The 23,803-nt window shown below is 39.2% G+C and overlaps 1 protein-coding gene across 1 annotated transcript in view; it reads left to right on the top strand.

Annotated features, from left to right (window-relative positions):
- NBAS (NBAS subunit of NRZ tethering complex) overlaps positions 1 to 19,478 on the top strand; it is a 160,890-nt gene extending 141,412 nt beyond the window's left edge. The window contains exons 50-52 of the mRNA XM_054279753.1: positions 4,070 to 4,214; positions 10,126 to 10,254; positions 18,718 to 19,478. Of these exons, the coding sequence (XP_054135728.1) occupies positions 4,070 to 4,214; positions 10,126 to 10,254; positions 18,718 to 18,993 (550 nt within the window). The 3' untranslated portion in view covers positions 18,994 to 19,478. The remainder of the gene's footprint in view (positions 1 to 4,069; positions 4,215 to 10,125; positions 10,255 to 18,717) is intronic.
- The last annotated feature ends 4,325 nt before the right edge of the window (positions 19,479 to 23,803 follow it).

Here is a 23,803-nt window from a genome sequence, read left to right on the forward strand (position 1 = left end):
ATTGATTTTGCAGAAAAGTTAAGGCTTATCTTTTTTCTGAAAAGTAACTATCTTATGTACATGTAGAGAACTGGTGGGTTGCAAGGTAATCTGTAAAAGTTTTGCACATTCAAGCTTGCACTTTGTTTGGAATTTCTGGGTAAGCAATAACCTGAATTCTTTAGTGACAGTTTTACAAGCCAAAAATTGTTTTCAGTACATTAGGAATTACAAGGACTGCTGTGGGATCTGTCACAAATTCATATTTCAACTTCCATTTTAAGTTTCAGTTTTGATTGTAATTGAAAATTGGATGCCTCAGTGTGTGGGAACTGTCAAATTTTTTTATAATCTCCACACTACCTTTAACAAAAATCTAAAACTTAAAGAACAAAAGGTCAAGTGAAATACTGCTGCAATTAGCTAAATCTGTTTGCTTTGTGTTGAACAGAAAGACGAAAGAGTTTGTGAAAGGAGAGCCCTTCTTGTATATGGGCAGTTCTTGTCTACTGTTCTGTTACAGAGTACATTAAAAAAAATCACATTATTATATCTACCTCTTGGTGTTATGTTCCTTCAGTCTGACTTCCTACAGTGAAGACCAGAAAGAAAGGAAGAAAAAAGGTGTAGTCACAACTAACTGTGGATCAGATTTCAGAGAGGGGGATACCTCTTTGACTTCATCAGTCTTGGAAGTGAAAATTTCTGCAAATACCTAGGTCACCTGTATCATAGCTCTTTTAGAGTCTAGAGTAGTTATTATGGCTCCTAGGCAATTACAGAGTCACAGTTCTTCCCTCTTCTCCCCTGTTCCATAATTCCATGTTAGCAGCATTCAGCTATGCTTAGCAGCCTAGGGGTTTGTGTGTGTATGTGTGCATGTGTTCCTGAAAAGCCGATCTTTAGGATGATTGAATGTAAAGAACAGGAACTGTGTTCTTAGCGGTATTTTCAGCAATTTCATTTTAAAGCAAGTTGTATTAACAAATTTTTGAGCAAAGAGGAAAGCATCAAGAAGTTAAAACTATATGTATTAACATGTTTGTTTACTCTTTACTCTTTTTTTCCTCCTCTCCTTCAGAAGGAGGGTCATTATTGCTTATTGTTTCCAGCCAGTGTAACAATCCTTACAGGAACTGGGGAATTCAAGTGTGAGTCATGTGAATACTTAGAATTTAGGTTTTCAACCTAGCAGTAAATATCTAATACTTAGAATTGAATATAAAGCTGGAAAACACAATTTACATTCTGTAAAAGGTTTAAAAGGAAGGAGAAATAAAAGAACTAAGATTTGAGGGAGTTTTTGGTAGGCTTTTAATTTTTGTAACCTCTGTGTTAGTAAGTCCATACGTAATGGTTTTTTGAGTTCTTGTTTTCTGAAACACTCCGGGTAAAATAATACTTATTATCACAAGTATGATTCTCTTCTTGTCATAATATGCTGTGTTTACTGTGAGAAAACAGAGAGGTAGCTTGGTTGTTTCAGTCAGCTCTCAAAGCTGTACACTTCTTAAAATTTTATTTTCATACCCTTGTTATGCATGCATGCTTCTCCACCCAGATGGCTCATAGTCAGATGTCATTTTAAACATTTCATAAAGGTGTTTCTTAAAAAAAGTTATTGACAGTACCTGAAGCTCCGCAGTCCTTTGGAACTTGCTGCCTACATTCAAAAGGCATTTTTTATATTTATTATAAATATTGATAAGGTGTTTTGGAACTGAAATAACCCCAGTGTTAGAGACTCAGTACTTTAGTTCACTTTTTTAGTCTTAATCCCGGTTTTTCCTCTTTTGGTGTTGGGAGAAAAATGTAAGGTATTTCTGCTGTGGTTTTGAAGTAATTGCATTTTTCATGATGAGAAATAATTTTTTTACAATTACAGTTACTAAAGTAAAATTCAGGAGAGAAGAAAACTGAATTTTTCCTATTGGTATCACATTTTGGTAACTTAATTTTGGTTTTAATTAGAGATAGCAGATAGTTGTTAATAGGGCACAGGAGTTGTAAGGAATTGTGATGAATAAAGCTTTATGTATGTAAACTATATAATCTGATACTTAAATAGATTTGCATATGGCAGGCCTTCATGGCCTTGCATATTTCCATTTATTTTTGTGTTTTGTAGTGTGATTTTTTGTTTCCTTCTTCTGATGAAAAATTCCTAGAGATTTTCTTAATGTGCTCTGGGGACAGCAGCTGTAGAAATGGAAATTGATTTTGACTCTGAGCCTCCAAGCGAGAAATGGATCACAGAGCAGGAGCTATCCCTTTAACCAGTGGCAAAAATGGAGCTTCAGGGATTTTTTCCTTCTTCTGCCATGACTGGGAATTCACAGATTCAGTGCCTCATGTTGTGTTTGCTGAATAATCTGGCATCTTGGGGTTCAACCCATCACATTGAAAGGAGCGGAGAGGAGGAGCTCTGCTGCTCCCAGCCAGACTTCTGGCAGCTCTGTGCTCAGTGACTGTGACTGATGGAAAGGCTCAATTAAGTTGTCAGAAGGAAGAAAGACAATGACTTCTATTTAATTTGCATTCAGAGTTTCCCACTCCTAGCTTCTCTGTTTGGTTTTCGTGTTGGGCTGTAATGACAGCTGCGTGTGGGGCTGCCTTTACTTGTTTACAGTGTGTACTTTTGGAAGTGGACGATGAGCAGGAGAGAGCTTTTATGTATGAAACAGTAGATATCGGTGGTTGTCCTCTCCAGAGCTGTCAGACAGACACACTTGGTATGTCAATCCAAACAGACTCTCTTAACAGACTCCATTTACAATTATATTAATGTGTTGCTTTAACAATTGCTGCAAAATAATAACTTTGAAAAGCAGCACTTTGACAGCACTTTACTGCTTCTTGTCACATTTACTAAATGAGTATCTTAATTTTCACTAAATTATAATACTAAATTGCCACTTTTGGTCCTGCTGTGAGTTGGTTTTTTTGTTCTTTTTTTTTTTTATTTTGAGCTAAAGTGGAAAGTTTACCATGTCTTTGGGATGCTGATTACTGACCAGAGAAATTGATGGGGTGATTTTTAAAATAGCTCTTGTGCCTTCTTAAGTTTATGCACAGATGAACATAGAGTTTGTGTTATTGTGGCTTAATACAATCATTATATAAGCTGTAACTGTGCATGCTTTTAGCCCACTGTAGGTGGGAATTGAAATGCATCAACTTAATTTACATTAGAAAAATGGCAGTGTAGGTGTGTTCCAGTGTTGTGCTTTGTGCTATCAGTTAAAAGTGGTCTGTTACCCATTTCTGTCACTACATCCACTCCTAGCCAGTACACCTGTTCCTAACAAAAGTATCCAAAATATCTCCATGATCTACCAAATAATGACTATAGGTGAAAAAATGTAAAAATGTTGCAGCAACAGGAAAAAACTTCACAGTAAACACTGTGTTTGCTATCCTGCATGATGAAATTTACTTGTATCTACTGTCTGCCATCTGTCTATGTCTGATTCTGTAATGGTGACATAGCATGAGGTTCTGTGAGGAATTAAAAGAACATTTTAAATATGTAAAACAAATGTAACTGTATCGATGTCTACTAGCAGAGTTCAGATGCAAGTAACTTCACTTCCTTACCCTTTTTGGATGGGCTGTGGAGGAAAGTTTATTTTTGTCTATACTCATTGGACCTGAAAATTAAAATGTGAATCTGCCTATATAGTTTCCTCTGAGAAGCAAGAGACAGATACTTGAGAAACAGAAGCTGTTAGAGTGTGATCAAAGCAAACAAAATTAGGAATGCTGGATTCCTGTCACCCTTCCCTTGATACCACTCTGCTTGGGAAATCAGCTGGTGTAAAGCCAGGACAAGATCCTGTGCTATTCCAATGTGATCAGTCTTTATCTGGTGTCTAATTCCTCAGGGTTTGCAATAAGCATGTCATAATTCCATGTAATTTAAATTTCTTTGCTGTATTGAAAGAGTGGTGGCATTACGGACAGTGACTTGTCTCAAAACTTTCATCTTTCTTTCATGAAGTTGTGCTTTTAAGTCACATGAGAAACAACCTACAGAAAATGCTATATGTATATTTATATTCTATACACATCTCTTTTTTTTACTGGGCAGATCATGCACAGATGATAATCCCTGGGTGAAACTGGGGACTTTTATGCTGCAGAAGTGCCCACCTGAGGAAAAGGAGAAGACAGGAAATGAAATTCTGAAAATTTGCCGTTCTTTGTATGAAACAAAGCACATGCTCCCTGTCAAGGTAGGTTTTAACTTTGGGTGTCCTGCTTATGAGTCCTGTGAGTCCTGTTTCAAGGTCCCAGCTACAGGTAAGATGTTGCTGTACTGGATTGAGATGTTGCTGTACTCAATTGAGTCCAATGGAGAGGTAACAGAGAGGCTGAGAACTGGATTCAGTCTGTCTTGAGAAGAGATGACTATGGGAGGTCATGTGTTTAAGTAGTCAAATGAGGAAACAAGGAGAGGAATTAGTCTCTTTTCAGACATGCTCAGTGATGGGACAAGAGGCAATAGAGACGTTACATCATCAAAAACTCTCATTGCAAGGACAACATTTTTCATCTTTAAAGTAGTGAAATATTAGAATGGGTCCATCTAGGGTGGATGCCTAGAAGAGACAGGGAGAATCTACCTTTGTAGGTATTTAGGTCTTGACTGGATCACAGGCAGTTTGATTTTGTTGGACTTGCTTCAAGTTGGAGGCTGGTTGGATTAGCTGATCTTTGTAAGTCTGTTTCAGTATAAATTATTCTGTAATGTATTTGTAGAAAGGCTTTAATAATCTATTATCATTTAAATCAGTGTTGCAAAAATTGTTACTTAAATTATCAGTAATTCTCTTACCAATAAATCCTTAAAGATTTAGTGAGGAACCCCTGAAAAACATGGTGATGGAAAAAAAAATCAATATACAATTAATTGCTGAGTAGTAACTATGATATCCTAACTTGTCTTCCCTAAGTATGTAAGCATACTTCAATACAAACATCTCCTAAGTATAAAATTATTGAAGTGTTTTGTATGTAAACACTGTATATTAATGAAGACAGACTGGAGAAGTTCTTAATAAACTTCACACAATTTCAGAGTAGTTGTGCATATTTTTAGTAGGCTGATTAATCTCGTATAATTATCTTTATGCAGTCACTGTCTGTAATAGAAAACAGCTGATGTTAGAAAGAGAAGCAGAATAAAACCAACACATTCTGTTTAAAATACAGACAGGTGGGTGTGTGGGTTTTTGTTTGTTGTTTGTTTTTTTTTCCTAATCCAACACACTCATCTGAATCAAGTTCTGAAATCTTTGTAAAATGTGATTCCAGAAGGTGGCAGTAAACTGAAATGATAAGTACATTTACTAATCCCACCAAAACTCTTTGCTGGAAGGCAGGTCCCTGGGGCTGGTAAATTATATGTAACTTTTCTTTGTAAGGTGCTGAAATGATGCATTATAGCTTGTAAACTCACAATCTTAGTCTGCATGGGAGTAGCTGAACTTTGTTGAAGTAGAATGTTCTGCTTCACCTCAGTGACCGAGGGAGAAAAATCCCTGTGAGTGTCACTGTCATACAGCAGACAGTTCACCAAGAGTTCTGCTCAAGGAGGGTCATGATTTGCATTTCTCTTAGTTGAGTAAACTTCTCCATGATCTCCATGGCAAGTCACTGTTTAAAGAGAGTTTTGGTACTGATATACAGCTTTGGTTGGAGATGCCTTGCTTTTTTTTTTGTTGGTTTTTTTGGTTTTTTTTTTATATTACAGGATGTTGAAAGAACTCACCATGTAGGTATGACTTCACAGGTAAAGATAAGAAGTTATTCCAATCATCAAGGTTTAAACAGCCTTACTGATGTAAAATACCTTTTTATGGCTAGAATGCTGTGCAGTGACAAGAAGTTGCACTAAAATGTGTAGCTGTACAGTTACCTACAAACACAGGCTGTATTCCTATAAGTCACTGCTTGGGAAGAGGAGGAATGGCATGTATGAATTTAAGTAATTTATTTGTATGTATGGCAACAGTACTTAGGTGCTCAAAGATTTGCAGCTATGTCGCTGAATAAGGTGGAAATGTGATCACTGACAATTGACCTGTTTAGATGATTTGACATTTCAGTATATAGACTGAGTAAGATGACAGATCTGGAATGATAGAATTCTAAAAACTGAAACCAGTTAATTATCTAGAAAAACATTTGCCATTCAAGTTCTCCCCCATTACAACCTTGCCAAAGATTTTAATGGAAAACACATATAACTTCAATTCTTGTGGTCTAGAAGTTAGAACATTTTTGGATATAGTCATGAAGGATTTAACTCTTTTTTTATTCCACTCATTCCATTCCTACTATCTATCTAGCTTTTTAAGCCAAGTACTTTTTAAATGTCTTTTGGATAGCTATATAGCTTTAATTGTTCTGTGTTTGCTTTGCGGGATGGTATTTTGTGGGGTTGTTTGTTTGTTTAGGGTTTTAATTTGCAGTATTCAGTGGCTAGATACCTCCATTCCTTTTAGTGGAAGAAAGCATTGTTTTATTTGCCTGGAAGACACATGCTTGGACTGTCCAACATCTGGACTGTCTGATTAATCTCTTTAGAAAGCGATAAATCATTCTCCACCCCGTAATTGTTAAAAATGTGACTCCTCTGAATATCTCATGTGTTTCTCTCAGCCTATGGGTCATGTGTCAGTTAACATGGGAGAATGCATCTAGTCCCTTATCTGTAATCACCCTGGGGTCCTAGAGGCTGAGATACTTACCTCCTGTAATAATACAGCAGACAGTTGGTCTCCTTTTTTTCTAATTTTTGTAGCTAGTTTTTCTTGGGATTTATATATGATTTTAGATTGTGTGATTTTGTCCATACACTGTTGTGTCTGCTAATTTTCTTCAGATAATGTTGAATTTAAATGGTGTTTTTCAGTCTGTTTTTAGCCTCTCCAGACATAATGCTGTTTGTACTCATTATCTGCCCCTTCAAGCCATCCATGAAAATACTGAAAAATACTGGACCCAAAACAGACTCCTATGACATATGGGTTATTTGCCTTGCTGATGTCACAGTGAGCCACTGATAGCTGCATAGCTAGAGAGAAGACAAAAGTTGTCATACAAAAGTTTCGGCTAAATAATGGTAATTCAGATTTTGAATTGGGCTTCCCTTGGCCTTTTCACAGATAACATCAAACTCCCTCTAAGCAGTGCCTCTCATGGCAGGCAGCAGATATTTGAATGCTTTCAAGTGCTCACTGCAAAGCAGAAACGCACTTATGTTGCTCTGAGAAGTGCTGTGGGTGATGCCTTCTTTCCTGGGCTTGGGTTTTCAATTCCTGTCCAGAGCAGCCCTGTAGTCATTAGTGGCAGTGATAGAAGTTGATACTTGTACTATTTGGACAGTCTTCCATGGCTGGCAAGCTGTCCAGTCCCTTCCTGTGGAAAAAGAAGTGCAGTTGTTGGAATGTGTCTTTCTTCTTCAGAAGAGATTATGGCTTCTTCTGTACTTGGGTATGGTAGTTAAGACTGAGTATGTCTGCTAAACATGCTACCATCAGGCAGAAAGTTATTCTACTTGTCCAGCTGGTTTTGAGAGGGAAGTGTTACCAAGCATGATAAAATTGCTGTTTTGCTCAGATGTATTTTATGACTCTCAGAATTTATTTTTCTGAATATTGGTGTGAATACATTTTCAAGAAAAGACGTGTAGAGTGAATCCATGACTTTTCATTCAGTAAGTTTGCTGGAATGGCAGGTATGCAGCTCAAAAGCAATCCAGTGGAATATGAAATTACCATGAGTTTAATAAGCATATGAATGCTCAGACAAAGCCTAATTTATTTATTTAGTCTTCTTATTCCTTGATCCACATCATATCATTCACAACAATCATGCCCATTCCACTAAATTGGGAGGAGCTATTGACTTCCTCAAGGACAGAGAGGCCCTGCCGAGAGACCTGGACAAATCACAGGGATGGGCAATCACCAACTGTGTGCGGTTTAACAAGGGAGAGTGCTGGATTCTGCACCTGGGATGGGGCAAGCCTGGATGGACAGACAGCCTGGGGAATGAGAGGCCGGAGAGCAGTGCCACAGAAAGGGGCCTGGGGCTCCTGGTTGATGGCAAGTTCAAACTGAGCCGGCAGTGTCCTGGCAGCCAGGAGGGCCATCCCTGTCCTGGGGGCATCAGGGACAGCATGGCCAGCTGGGCAAGGGAGGGGATTGTCCTGCTCTGCTCTGCTCTGCTCTGCTCTGGGGCAGCTTTGGTTGCCACAATACAATACATTAATGTATGAGAGAGAGTCCAAGGGAGGGCCATGAGGATGGTGAAGGGCCCTGAGGGGAAGCCATGTGAGGAGTGGCTGAGGTCACTTGTTCTGTTCAGCCTGGAGGAGGCTGAGGGCAGAGCTCACTGCAGTTACAGCTTCCTTGGGAGGGGGAGAGGAGGGGCAAGCACTGATCTCTGCTCTGTGGTGACAGGGACAGGACCTGAGGGAATGGCCTGAAGTTTTGTCAGGGGATTTAGGTTGGATATTAGGAAAAGGTTCTTTCCCCAGGGGTGTTGGGCACTGGAACAGGCTCCCCAGGGAAGTGGTCACAGCACCAAGATTGGCAGAGTTTTTGAAGCATTTGGACACTGCTCTCAGGCATGTACTGTGACTCTGGGGGATGGTCCTGTGCAGGGTGGACTTTGATGATGCTTGTGGGTCCTTTCCAACTCGGTATATTGTGTGATTTAAAGCATCAACAATCAGTAGCAGTACTGAATATGAGTTTAAAGGAACAAGTCTGAATAAGAGAACAAGGCCTGCCTTAGTGACTCAGAGCTTACTGTAATGGAATATATCCTTCTAGGCTGTTTTTCTTGAAGGTATAAATTTGGAAAAGCCAGAGAGCTTCCTGTCCCAAGCAAAGCCATGTATCTGTGCAGTACATTATATTTGGAGTATTTAATGTCTCCTCTTCTTCAAATAATAATTAGGCTTTTAGGCTCACGGCTGCTGAAACTATGCTACTAAATGTGTGAATCATCTTGGTCATTAAATTGTTACAGTTATCATTAAAGTTCAAAAGACATAAAAAATACATGACTTGCATTCTCTTAGCTTAATATTTAGCTGATGAGCTCCTTTGACAATTGCTTTCAAATTGTTAGAGTGAAACAGAGAGCATCTCTTAAGAGATGGATGCCATTTTCACTGTAACCACCATACAATATCCAGAGTCCCTAGCGTAAAGTGCCTTGGAAAATGGGACATCTCTGATGGGCCTCATTCAGAAGTGGTTGTGACAAGCAACCTAAATTCTCAGAAATGACAAAAAGGGAAAGGGAAGTTATAATTTGATTTATAATATAATTTGTAGGTGGAAATACTTTTTGACGTGTAAATGGACAAATCACTACAATACTGAGGAAAATAGAACAGCTCACATGTAGGACGTGTTGTTTGGTTGTTTAACTAAGGGAAAAGGTAAAGTTTTAGAAGTGCACAATAGATTTGTTAAGGGATGTTCTATAAAAAATACCTTATATATAAAGGTATAAAACACCTTATTTTAGAAGGTATTTTCTGGACAGTTTTATCTTGAAGTTGTGTGATGCTAAATTTATGGTTTATTATCAGATATAGGAAAATAGATCAATGGCAGAAACTTAATTTCCTAAACCTGTATTATGTAAAATATTGTATAAAATTTTGAAGCTTTTTGCAATAGAAACATTATTCAGCTCTGGTATGTGCTGTTATTTCCTCTTTATTCTACTTTTCTGATTGCATAATTGAGTTACAGAATTGTCACAGGTGTCTGTCAATGTTTCTTCCTGTGTTTTGCAGTATTTCAGTAAGCAAAAAATATGTTAGTCCCACAGAGAGCTGTGGGACTGCTGTTATTTTTCAGTAAAACTCCTGGTTGTAATGGTGATTCAGTACCTGCCTTGTCTTAATCTAAGAAATGTTGCACTTTAACCTGTATGCTACATTTTTAAAATTTGTTCTTTCTAGTTTCCAAGGATTTGTTTCCAACAGGGAGTTCATTTGTTGTGGAAGTGTGGTTTTCATTTTGTATTTGACATAAAATTTTCATAAATTTCATTGTGAATGATGATGTTAGTAACTTCGGCGATCACACTGAGAGAATTTACTTTTTATTTCAGTGTATAAAAGAATTATGTTTGCTGCTGCTTAACCAGTCCCTCCTGCTGCCATCCCTGAAACTGCTGGTAGAAAGCAAAGACCAAGACCTTCATGCTGTGGCACTGGAGCAGATAACAGCTGTTGCTAAGGTATGAACAGTTGAATGAACTACCTTTCAGAGGCTGAGGTAATAAGTTAGTTCTTTTATCCTGGTGTAGTAAGCAGAGACTGCTGAGACACTTACCATTGTTAAGGTTTTGCACAGCTATTGTGTCCACAGTGAGCAGTAACACAGGGCTGGTAAGAGCTTTTATACATACTTGAGTGATTAAACCTCATAGCACTTCCTTTGAATACTTGGTGTATGCTGTTTTATGTCAGTGTGGTGGAACAGAAACTATTCTGATACATGAAGTAGGTTGTTACCTCTGTGTTCATATTCCCTCACTTTGGGGTTTTTAAAGTGATAATAGTATGTCAGATGACTCAGCTTGTTTCTGACAAATGTGGCATGTGTTTATATACACTTGGAGAGCTGTTATATGACTGGTTTTGATGTGATGAGATGTTCGGGGACTTTCCTGCCATTCTAAACAGACTTGGTGCCAGAGTTTCTGGAGAAGAAATCTAAATACTGTCCTTTTCTTTGGGCCAGAACTGGAAGCCATTAATGCAGATGTCACTTGCTATATAACATTACATAACTGTCTTTTCCCTGTGCATTTGCTTTTCAGCAAATAAGAAGGAATGCCCAAAAAGCTGAAATTTAGTCTCCTAACCACAAATTTTCTGTGTTTTTTTACAATTGCATAAATATTAACCACCAAAACAATAGTATATTGATTGTTTTCTTTTACCACCTTCAATTTTAGATTTTATTTCTACAAAACAAGGCTTTTTGGTAACTTTTAAACAAGACGATCTCATTGAAAAGCAAGCACAAATTGGATAATGTGATATATGCATTTACTTTCTCATCTGTGTTCTTGTTAGCCTTTTAAAATTGACTTCTTTGACTAATTCTGAAGCTTGTCAGCAGGACTAAGTGTCCAAATAAGTTTTATTTAACTATTTTTAAAGCATAATGCTGTGCAGTAGCACCTACTGAATGGTTACTAATTGTATTGCTCTTGAAACTGGCCATTTCTTTCTAGTGTGCTCCAGCTTTCCTACACTCTAGGCTGATTACATTATATTGGAGTTTTAGGGCCAGGAACCTTATTAGCTTCTTGCTGGTATAAAGCATTTTGTATACCTGTGCATGCCCAAGATAATTTTGGGGTTTTTTGGCTTTCTTTTACAGGAGGCAGCTTGATAAGTTTTTTCTAGTTTTTCCTTCTAAATTCAGTATTAATTTGAGCATATAGTTCTGCAAGAGTGCTGAATAACCTAGAATTTTTGAAGCAGTTAGCTTTGGTCTAATGTTTTACTTCAAGTCAATGAAGATTTAACTGTTGACTTTATTACACCAGGCATAGAGCTTAGCCAGTACCTGGAATGTGACAGTGTTAGAAAAACAGCTAGTACAGAAGAGTGCTGTGCTAAATGTAAAAACTGTTCCTATAGTGTATAAAAAGTACCTCTTACTCCTTGTTTTGTATGCATCTCTTATGATTACATTGTTTGCTGTTGTACTGAAAGAGCATATATTACTTCGCTATGCCAATGTTGCTTATTCAGTATCATTTTCTATGCATACTTTTTGCATTTTAAAAAACAGTATTCAGGCAGTTAATGCTTTTTGTCAAATTTTAAATTAATTTTTCATAGGAAGGCCATTTCTGCTTACATTAAACAGGAAACAGACAAATAACATCTGGCAGAGGGGAATCATGGCTATTGATTCCCCAGTCCAGTGCTAACACAGCTCCCAAACATGGCTGTGAGAAAAATACAGCACTTGCTTGCTGATAGGATGTATTAGTTAGCCATTTGTTGTATGCTGCTGACAGCTTTATGGATGTTTACAGTTAAGGATGATGCTGAAGTGCTGATACTAGAAATTGTGCAGCTTTTGCCTGTAATAAACCAACCAAGTTTTTGCGTAAGCTTTTTTGAAATTGCAGACCCTTCTTTTTATTGTGTGTCTTTGAATGAACTGCTGCTTGTCTTTTCTGAGTAACAGAAATAACTGTTCTTCCCCTATGTTGTGTACTGTGTGAGTAATTTAAAAAAAAAACAGTTTACCTAAATAATCTTATTGCTGCTAATAGAGCCCTTAAAAGTCAGATTGTTTTTGAGAGGGATTTCAGTGTTGTCTGTGCACTGTGCATTTTCAGAGATGAAAACTGATTTTTATACATCTGAGAGGGTAACTAAATACTCTGTTGCCTGTTGGTACCTATAATGTTAAAACAGCAAACAAGTGGGGGCTAATATAAGCAGTGCAATACTTGTTCAATCAATACTTTAATAGAAAATGGAATAAGAAAAATGCTTTAGTCTGAAAAAGTACTTCAGCTTTATTTGCATGTTATAATTTCAGTGATGAAGTACTGAATCTACCTTCATAACATGTTTTACTGAAAAATGTAATATGAGCAATCACACATTTTGTGTGCAATAATGGAATTTCTAGTGTTCTCCAGTGTATGCCATTTATGGCTATTGACTTTATGGGGCTTAATCTTTAAAAAAATAGTTAAATTATAAGCTAATGGTAATTATGATAAAATATCTTTCTCCAGTTTATTTTTCCAGGAATTTTTATGTCACCTGTTTCTTTTCCCCTTATTTATTTGTTCTATAGATCTGTACTCCAGGAACTAATAAAAAGAGAAGCGCTTTCATCTCGAATAGTATTGGAGAAGGGAATACTCTGGGAAACTGCGGTTTCAGTTCTTTACTGCTGTTAGGTCATCAGCAGCCCTTCCCTTTCGTAACTTATGGGTTTTCTGATGCAGAAATTAGGGGTGAAATTTTGCTTGTTGGTAATGCCAGAGCCTCTGGATGCCTGTGCAAACAGTGCTGATGGGGAATTGGATCATCTAGTTCCAAACCCTGCGTGGGCAGGGACACCTTCCACTAGACCAGGCTGCCAAAAGCTATCCTGGCCTTGAACACTTCCAGGGCTGGGGCATCTACAATTTTTCTGGGCAACCTGTTCCACCCTCACAGTGAAGAATTTCTTCCTAGTATCCAATCTAAACCATTTGAAGTAAGGGGATTGGTTTAGATTGGGTATTTCCTCTATCCTAACACTCCATGCTCTTGTAAAACATCCCTCTCCAGCTCTGTTGTACTGAAAGGCTGTTGTATGGTCTCCCCAGAGCCTTTTTTTCTCCAGGCTGAAAACCCCAGCTCTGTCAGCTAGTTTTCATAGGAGAGGTGATCCTAAGATTGTCTTCATCACCTTCTCTGGACCCATTCCAACAAGTCCATGTCTTGTGCTGGAGGCTCCACACCTGGATGCAGTACTTCCAAGTGCTCTCATAAGGGCAGAGGTACCACTTGAATGCCTACACCTCAGTGCTTGGAAGCCGATATTAACCAATACCTAAATAGGAAAGCCAAGGGAAAAAAGTCAGTTCTCCTTAATATAATTATCCACATTAGATTTTTTACTTGTAACCATGGACATTGTGTGTAGGCATCAGGCTAAATCTATGCTGACAAATTCTCCTGAGGGAGAGATGGATATGAAAAATGAAAGCTACTCCCATTTAAACCTTCTGGATTTTACTGTAATGAAAAAATTATCACCCTTAGCATGGAGTTCTAGATAGGCATATAATGATGTTTCTCTTACATATACACTCTGATTCTGTCATTATCGTAGGTCATAGTGTATTCACACAATATGGAAAGTGACTGGGTTTTAATCTGTGCAGAAGATAACCTGCACCTCTGAGACTTCTTTAAACTGCAGTCAGCTGCATTCCATATCACTGGAACAGTGATTCTGGGATTAGCAATATTCTTAGTTTTATAGACTAGTTAGTCTTGGGATAGCAAGGGCTCTGCATCTGCAGGCAGATCAGAAGTGATTCATTGGTAAGATCTTGACTGAGCTGTCTGCCCAGAAAAGACAGCTTTTTAAAACTGGGATAGTAAGGTGGTTGTTTTTTACTTGCTGGGTTTTACTGTCTTACAGACTGTAAAGAATGATTTTGAAAATGAAAATGTAGTGTGTTTAGGAGTCTGTATCTACTGTAGGCAAATATTTGGTATGTATGGCAAGCAAAAATAATTCTGGAGGTTGATTTCCATTAATATTTTTTAAAATGTAATATTTTGAGGATCAAAATGCCATCTGGAACAGCATCCTGGCTCGAACAGATGTAAGAATTACAAGTCCAGTGAGGAGTAAGAATGGAGCAGATGTACAGTATTTCTTTCTCTGAAATAATACTTTCCAAACTTCTGGTTATTTTCAGCTCTATGTATCTGCTAAGTAATTGCCAGTGGTTTTCTTTTCTTGGTTTTGTGCAGTTTTTTCTTAGACTTGGATGAGCTTTTACATCTTCAAGTATCATTTGACAGAGAATTCAAGAGCGAAAAAAGCCTTTTTTTTATTTTCTCATAATCTGATCCCTCTAGGGTAATTTGATGCTTTTTATTTTTTACTGTCTTAATAAGATAATGTTTTTAATTAATCCCTTTATAATTTTGGTGATGTTGCTATCTGCCCTATGCCCTTGGAGCTGTCTCTTTTTTAGTTTGGAGAGTCGTAGTTTTGCTGAGCAATTTCTTGCATAAAAAACTTACTATACTCTCTGTGGTGTAGTTCTTTAAAAATAAATGCTTTCTGTGTTTGCCTTTTATATTGTTTTAGTAGGTTTTTTTTACTTTAATGCTTGTTGTTCTGATTTAAAATTATTTTTAAATAAATGTAGTCTTAAGCTACAGTTCCAATGATTTAATTAAAAGAAAATCTTACAGTTCTATTTAAACAGAGCTGTTCAGTGTATAAGGTGTCTCAGTTAAGGTTTGTAAACATGTATCAATTCATTGACAATCTCTGTAAGTTGTTGTCTTTATATAAACTAATGACTAGAAATGTTTTTATATGTGCAATTGATACTCCCAAAATTGGCATGATCTGGAGCTGTAAAACTGGTAAATTAGTCAATTGAGCTTTCTTTGCTACCTATTTTTAAATGCAATTCTCACTAACCCTTGGTGTCTCTGTGCTCTTCCCACACCTGCCAGACCCCACGTGACTTCCCAAAGAATGGTGGAACAGACAGTGGCCTTAACTGCACAAAATGCATTCACAGGGTCTGGTCGCCATCATGTGTCTCCATCCAGCTGCCTGGAGACAACTAAATTACAAAAGTTTCCTCTTCCTTACCAGGTCTTCAGACAGTTTGCAAGTCAGAAAATGGGAAATGTTAATCAGTTTTAACCTACTGATCTGTTTGGGCCTAAGGATGAGCTGTGGGGCACAACCCAAGAGCCTTTTTGTGAGCTGTATTGTTACATGTTGTTACTGATCTCATTTCTTTGTGAGTGCAGACAAGTTTCTGTGCTTGTGGGTTGCATGGGTATCTTCATCCCTGTAGTATAGCTCAGATGTGTAATGGTCTGTGCTAGGAACAGTCTTCTTTCAGATTTGTCTCTCCCAATTCTGTACATTTCTGGTATATGAAATCACACTAATCTATAGCAGGTTTTTTTAACTGAATAGTAACCTAAAAAAATTTAAATGAAACCTTGCATCTGCTCTCAATCTCACTACTGTAATTCCTATTTGCATTTTATGTTCATATAGTCAAACAGTGAAGCCCTGTGTAAAGTCCCATTCTACATACAAGTTAAGAATAGACCACACAGAGCTTCAAGGTGCGAGAGGATATCCCTTCAGCCCCATTTCAGAAGAGATGGCAGATGTTTGGATAATGGCCTAGTGTGCTCCATGGTGTGCTGCAAGATGCCAACACTAGAAATTTTGGCATCAGAATTGTTTAGGTTAGAAAATACCTGTGAAGTCCAGCTGTTAACTCAGCACTGCAAAGTCCTCTCTAAACCAAGTCTCAACCACTTCCCTGGGCAACCTGTTCCAATGCTTGACAACTCTTTCCATAAAGAAATGTTTTGCTAATATCCAATGTAAACCTCCCCTGGCACGACCTGAGGATGCTTCCTCCTGTCCTGTCACGTGTTAATTAGGAGAACAGGCTGACCCCCATCTGACTGTAATTTCCTTTCAGGCAGTTGAAGAGAACAATAATTCCCCTGAATTCAGGGGAAATTCAGATTTCCCCTGAGCCTCCTTTTCTCCAAGATAAGCACTCCCAGATCCCTCAGCAGCTCCTCATATGTCTCCAGACCCTTTCCCAGCCCATTGCCCTTCTCTGGACGTGCTCCAGCACCTCAGTGTCTTTCTTGCAAGTGCGAGGGGCAGAACTGGACACAGGATTTGCAGTGTGGCCGCACCAGTGCTGAGTGCAGGGGACAATCCCTGTCCTGGTCCTGCTGGCCACTCAATTGCTGATCCAGGCCAGGATGCCACTGGCCTTCATGGCCCCCTGGGCACACTCTGGCTCGTGCTCAGCTGTTTGTTGGCCCATCTTATTTAATGATCAGCCTGTCTTCAACAGGAAAACATTTCCATCGTTAACTTTTGGCAGTTACTAAATTATTGAAGATTAAGATTGGATAGCCTAAAGGCTGGACATCCCTGCAGTTCTTAGAACCGTTTTGTAAACTGGACCTTCTGTGCTAATTAGTTTAAAAATGGCTTGATTACAACTGTGAAGTGTCACTGCCAATCTCCCTTTGTGGAGTAGTCATGTCCTGTGTAGCAGTTGAATTGCTCTTCAGGGGTGCTAAATAACTTATCATAGGGTGTTTATTACTTGCTGATACCCTGGTACCAATCATGGATGTTAGCACATAATTTTTATAGAAAATTAAGCAGAAAGTAATCAGGCAATTTTCTTTTTGCTTTTAAACTGGGAGGTGGTTTTGTAAATGTACCATAATTTGATAAGTTTATTTGTAACTTAATAAGGTGCGCTAATTGAAAACTAGTGCACCTTATTAAGTTACAATAAGGTAACTTAATACTATTGTCTAGCCCTCCTCTGGTCCTGTTTTTATCACAGAATCACAGAATGGTTTGGCTTGGAAGGGAGCTTAGAGATCATCTTGTTCCAATCTCTCTTCCATGAACAGGGACACCTTCCACTAGACCAGGTAGCTCAAAGCCCCATCCAACTTGACCTTGAAACACTCCCAGGAATGAGGCACCTGTAGCTTCTCTGGACAATCTGTGCTAGTACCTCACCACCTCACAATAAAGAATTTATTGCTAATACCTAATCCAAACCTGCTCTTTTACAGTTTCATCATTCCTCCTTGTCCAGTCACCCCCTGCCCTTGTAAAAAGTCCCTCTCCAGCTCTCTTGTAGCCCCTTTTATGTACTGGAAGGTGCTGTGAGGTGTCTCCAGGGCCTTAATGTCTCCAGTCCTAGCATCTCACTCTGTCCCCATAGGAGAGGTGCTCCAGCCCTCTGAGCATCCTGGTGGCCTCCTCTGCACTCTTTTCAAAATGTCCATGTCTTTATGCTTTATGTAGGGGATCTCAGAGATGAGTGCAGCACTCCAGGTTGGGAGGGCAAAGGGACAGAATCCCCTCCCATGCCCTGCTGCCCACGCTGCCTGGGATGCAGCATAGCATAGGATTGATTGGCTTTCTGGGATGTGAGGGCACATGGATGGTTCATGTTGGAATTCTTGTCCACCAACATCCCCAGGTGCTTCTCCTCAGGGCTGCACGCAATCCATTCTCTGCCTAGCCTGTACTTGTGCTTGGGATTGCACCAGCCCAGATGCAGGTCCATGCCCTAGGACTTGTTCAATTTCATGAAGTTTGCTTAGGGCCACCTCTCAAGCTTGTCAAGGTCCCTGTGGGTGGGGTCCCTTTTTTGTTTGTATGTAGTTGTTCAATTGTGCTTCATTAAGTGGTAAATTAACACAGCACTGTATTTCAAAGAAACCAGGAAGGACATATCAAAATTAACTGAAATAGAATTTAAAGTATTCTATAATGTTATTTGCAAAGCTACAGACAAGATTCTCAAGAGAGAATTATGTTCCCATATATCAAGTTACCACATTTTTTGTGGCATCCAGGATGTCTCTCAGAGGTAGCAGCTCTGTTTCACATCTTTCAATGTTATATTCTTTTGAAAATCTCATCCTTGCTGTGGGTGCTGATTGAGTCTGTGAATGTTGCCTGTCATATTAACATGTGAAATGTAATGTAATATATTAATATAAAGTGACCAAAATTTAATATACTCTGCTCTGACCTTCCTCAGATTGTCATTCTTGATATGGAGCTAAATGGTGTGATCTGTGCTGCACTGGGACTGAAAACCTGTGAAAAGTCTATAAAGCTGGTGGTGTAATCCCAGACTGTTAAGCATTCTTATTCCTTAACTTTGTGCAGGTCAGATATTTATATTAATGTGGTAGAGTGTTAAAGACATACCTTTACATATTCTGACATATGCAAAGTCTATATCCCTGTAGGTAATCTGTGGGGAATACTCCTCTCACTTTGAAGGTCACACTGTGCAGTCAGAGCCATCATGAAATGTTCTAGCTGATGGCTGTACCTGGTAATTAATTGTTAATTACTTTGAATTTCTCTTTCTTTGCAGGTTGATGATTCCACTTGTGATGCTGAAATACTCTCCTTGCTGCTCAATGCCAAGCTGGTGGTGAAGTGCATGTCCACGGCCTTCTGCCCACGCCTCATTGACCACCTCCTGGCTAACCAGGGCCAGGGGGGCTGGGATGTGGAGGAAATTGCACAGCAGCTCAAGGAAGCAGGGTTCAGTGCAGAGGCCGGGTCTCTCCTCATGGCTCATCGAGGGACCCATCCTGCACTCAGGACTTTCACTACTGCCCTCCAGGCTGTTCAGCACTGGATCTGAAAATGTTGGACTTACGCATTTGTCTGCATTTTTACTGGAGATCTTACACAAAAGGGAGAAATTGTTGCTGTAGTAAAGTAACAAAGTGAGTTATTGCCTACATTTTGTAGAAAACACACAGCACACAGTAAATTCCCATATACTTCTAATTGTTTAAAAAACTATTGGTGCAGACTGTATCATTCTGTTGTATGATTAGCAAAGCAATGAATCTGATCATCCTTTCAGATCAAAGTTAAATGGTTACACTCAGTTACATATAAATGAAACATTAGTAGGGTCGCAGGCTATATACAATTTGTCTTAATTTCTGTAAGTAATTTACTCTTATCATAATGTAAAACTAATGTAAAAATATAAAGATATATATAGAGCAAAAAAGTCACAAGAGTGATTTTTGAGAATTTCAAAACCTTAAAATTCAGTATTGTGCAATGTTGTTATCACAGCTTTTGTTTGCAATAAATAAAATATTTTGCATTTAATGTGCTATCTCTTTCAGCCTTTCAGGCAGATAAATATTTTCTTTCTTCAGCCCCTTTTCTGAAATTCCTGTCTGTCCTTACTGATGTTTATTCATGAGGACAAGCTAAAGTCTAAGAGATATTTTTCTCCACCATTTCGGAAGCCCCATCTTAAATCCTGAATATGTGTTGATACCATTGTGAATGTACTTTCAATGTATTTAGTTACATTTTTCCTGAGTTATGAAAAATTGCATAAATGTGTATATTTTCAGAATTACAGAATATGCTGAGGTGGAAGGGACCCACAAGCATTCTGGAGTCCAACTCCTGGCTCTGCACAGGGCCATGTGCCTGAGAGCAGTGTCAAAATGCTCCTTGAGCTCCATCAGGTTGCTACCGTGGCCACTTCCCTGGGGAGCTGTTCCAGTGCCCAGCCACCCTCTGGGTGATAAACCTTTTCCTAATATTTGACCTAAACCTCCCCTGGCACAGCTTCAGGTCATTCCCTCAGGTCCTGTCCCTGTCACCACAGAGCAGAGATCAGTGCCTGCCCCTCCTCTCCCCCTCCCAAGGAAGCTGTAACTGCAGTGAGCTCTGCCCTCAGCCTCCTCCAGGCTGAACAGATCCAGTGACCTCAGCCACTCCTCGCATGGCTTCCCCTCAGGGCCCTTCACCCTTGTTATTGCCTCCTTTGGACACTGCAGTAGTTTAAAGGCTTTCTTACCTTGTGGCACCCAGAGCTGCCCCCAGCACAGGAGGTGAGGCTGCCCCAGTGCAGAGCAGAGCAGGACAATCCCCTTCCTTGCCCAGCTGGCCATGCTGCCCCTGATGCCCTCAGGACAGGGATGGCCCTCCTGGCTGCCAGGGCACTGCTGGCTCGTGTATAACTTGCCTTCAACCAGGAGCCCCAGGCCCCTTTCTGTGGCACTGCTCTCCAGCCTCTCATTCCCCAGTCTGTCTGTCCATCCAGGCTTGCCCCATCCCAGGTGTAGAATCCATCAGTTTTTCTGCTGAACTTCAGATGGTTGCTGATTGCTTATCCCTCTTGATTTGTCAAAGTCTCTGCCTTCAAGGGAGTCAGCAACCCCTCTCAGCTTTGTCTCATCTGAGAACTTGCTCAGTATCCCTTCCAGTCCTTCATCCAGGTCATTTATGAAGACGTTGAAGAGTTCAGGGCTGAGGATGGAGCCCTGTGGAACCCCACTAATGACAGGTGACAAGTCTAATGTCACCTCATTCACTGACACCCTTTGTGACTGACACATGAGCCAGTTGCTCACCCATCCCATTATGTGTTTATTCAGCTGTGTGCTGGACATTTTATAGAGATATCTCCTGTAGAGAGAGAGTATCAAAAACTTCACTGAAATCCAAAAAAATTACAAAGCTCATCCTTTCAAGGTGGGTTACTTTGTCTTAAAAGGATATTGAGTTGGATAAGCAGGACTCTGCTCTCCTGAAGCCATGCTTGCTGTGAGCAGTGACTGCATTGTCTTTCAGGTGTTCTCAAATATCTCACAAAATAAGCTCTGTAATTTTACCAGGGACTGATTCTAAATGCCTTTCTGTCTCATTAACAGAACAATTTCTTTTGTTGTTTTCAGAGGTTTTTTAACAAGGGCACTTTATTACACTGCATTACCTGAAGGGTTTGATGTTTTGTGTTTACAGACACTCTTAAAATTAGTCTGTGAATCTTTTGCCTAATCTTGTGTTCTAATTTTGATGTAACAATGTACAGAAACATTGTATGTTATAAGATCCAGAGGACATTGGAAGCAATCTCTAGGGTAATGTACTGTAACCTCCTGCTTAAGGCAGGATGCCTGTATGTAGGTTGCTCCAGCCTACATTCAGTTGGGTCTGGAAAACCTCCAAGGATGACTGTGTTGGTTGTTCCCATGTTGAAAAGCTTCTTATTTGTCCTCTTGGGATCTGCTTTGTTTTACCAGCTTTTACTGACTGTGAAAATGGCTCAGATGTCAGCCTTACTTCCCCATTGCACAGGATTTGTAATGAGACTTTTAACAATGCTTTAATTCTTCAGATTGTTAACTTATCTTTTGTGTTTGCTAGTCCCAGCTGTCCTTCAGTGTTTATGGGAGGTTATATCATCCATGTATTAGCATACATTCCAAATTCCAATTTCTATCATTCAGCTATATTGCCTTAATTCTGTTCTCTTATGTTGGCAGTCCCAAGAGCCCTAGACTAGTAAAGCAAGCATATTGAAGTTGCAGAGGAAAGAAAGGAAAAAATTAAAGAAGGTAATATAAGTGGTAATCAGTAGATGTGGACAAACAACATGCACACCTCCAGCAATAAAACTTTGAGATATTCTGTAGAAGATATTTCAGTACTTTACAGTGAAGCATTTTGGCCTGCAGATTTTGTTCTCAGGTTGGTAAATCCAGTGCTAGATTTTCTGACCATTCTTGTTCAGGATCATGAGGAGTTTGTGTTTAGTGTCACTCTAAAACTGAGCTGTAGAAAAACCTCTAATGAGTGTTATTGATCTCCTGTCCATTTTCTCATTTGCTGGCATTACAAATCCATGATCAATACTTTCCTTGCAGCCTGGATTATTCCTGATTTATTCTGTATTCAGAACTTTCACCTGTAAGAAAAAGTATTACTTTAGTATATATATCCAAAATTATCAGCCTATATTAGTGTATGTTGCAAAGAAACTTTAAGAAAAAAAGAGAAGAGGCACATAACAAGAACCTGTATCCCAGTATCAGCCTTTTACTATCTTCTGTACTTCTGTATTGCAGAATAACATTTATTATTTATAATTCTCTGGAATTGAGTAGGATACATTAGCAGGTGCTATTGAGTTGGGTTTGGATTTTGGGTTTTGTTTTCTTTTTTCTTTTTAAAGGTTAAGAAACTCACCTTGGTAGTAGTTTTAGCCAGGTTGTTGTTATACTGAGCACTGAACAGTTCAGTTCTGTCAGTTCATTTGATTTGCAATTGGGATTTGTTCATAATACAGCATAAGCGGATTTTCTTTTCCTTTTTTACCTCAAACAATTCCACATTCTGGAGATATTTCTGCTCCCAAAAGGAAGTGAATAAAGAGTTGCGTTGTGTCTGCAAGAGCAATGCTTCCTAGGGCAATTAATCCTCTTTTGTCTGAAAGACACTGACAGCGTTTGGATCTTTAAGGAGCTTTTAGCTGCTTGGGAGACAGAGCAAAGCAGCAAAATATATCACCTTGCTTTTGAATAATTAGAACCAGGATTAGGGAAGAAAGATCATAACTCAGAATTTCTTTTTCTGCTGGAAATACTAAGTATAGCCAGTATGACATTGCGATACATGCAGAGTAGACACTTCTATTTATAAACAAATGTTGCAATTTGTTAACAAAAGTGCAATTCAATGAGTAGGGTGGCTACATGTGATTCAGATATTTTCCTTGTATAGTGCTAGTTCTTGTGATTTACTGTCTGTGACATTCTGCACAGTGAGAAGATGCTTTGAGAGTGGCCATCTGGTACCAGAGTATGGCCACCCCCAGCACAGAAAGGACATGGACCTGTTGGAGAGAGTCCAGAGGAGGCCACAAAAAGATCAGGAGGCTGGAGCACCTCTCCCATGAAGACAGGCTGAGAGAGCTGGGGTTGTTCAGCCTGGAGGAGGCTGCAGGACACCTCATAGCACCTTCCAGTACTTGCAGGGGCTTGTAAGAAATATGTGGGTAAAGTTTTTAGTAGGGTCCATTGTGATAGGACAGATAATGTAAAAGAGGGTTGATTTAGATTAGATGTAGGAAAGAAGATTTTTATAATGAGGATGAAGAAACTGGCACAGGTTGACCAGAGAGGTGGTAGCTGTCCCATCCCTGGAAACACTCAGGGTCAGGTTGGATGAGACTCTGATATCCAATTGAAAATGTCCCTGCTCATTGATGACCTTCAAAGGTCCCATTCAACCCAAACTATTCTATGAATACGGATACCTGCATCAAAGGGGTAAGAATTCCTACACTTGCAAAAACACAATATTTTTTTGTATTTTTTGTGTATTTATTGAGATATGGAAGACAGGAGCAGAGCTGTGCCTTGTATCAAAGGTTGCAGACACACCAAAAGTTCTGGGGACATATAAATGTTTCTCAATTTGATTATTTAGCTATTACTGAGCACCTGAGGTAGTGTTTGCATAGGATTATTTCGTTTGACACTGAGCTCCCTTCCCACAGTGGTAGCAGTAATCTGAAATTGCTCTCTGTGTGTTACAGTTCATTTATGATTATGTTTCTCTTGTACATCTGTGGTTGTAACACTGCCCTCTCCTCCTTGGGCCACACCATGATCTCAGAAATGCTCATTAGG

This window comes from Melozone crissalis, unplaced genomic scaffold (assembly GCF_028551555.1).
Source record: "Melozone crissalis strain CALT ecotype California unplaced genomic scaffold, PUWL_Pcris_2 ptg000027l_1, whole genome shotgun sequence".
Lineage (NCBI taxonomy): Eukaryota > Metazoa > Chordata > Aves > Passeriformes > Passerellidae > Melozone > Melozone crissalis.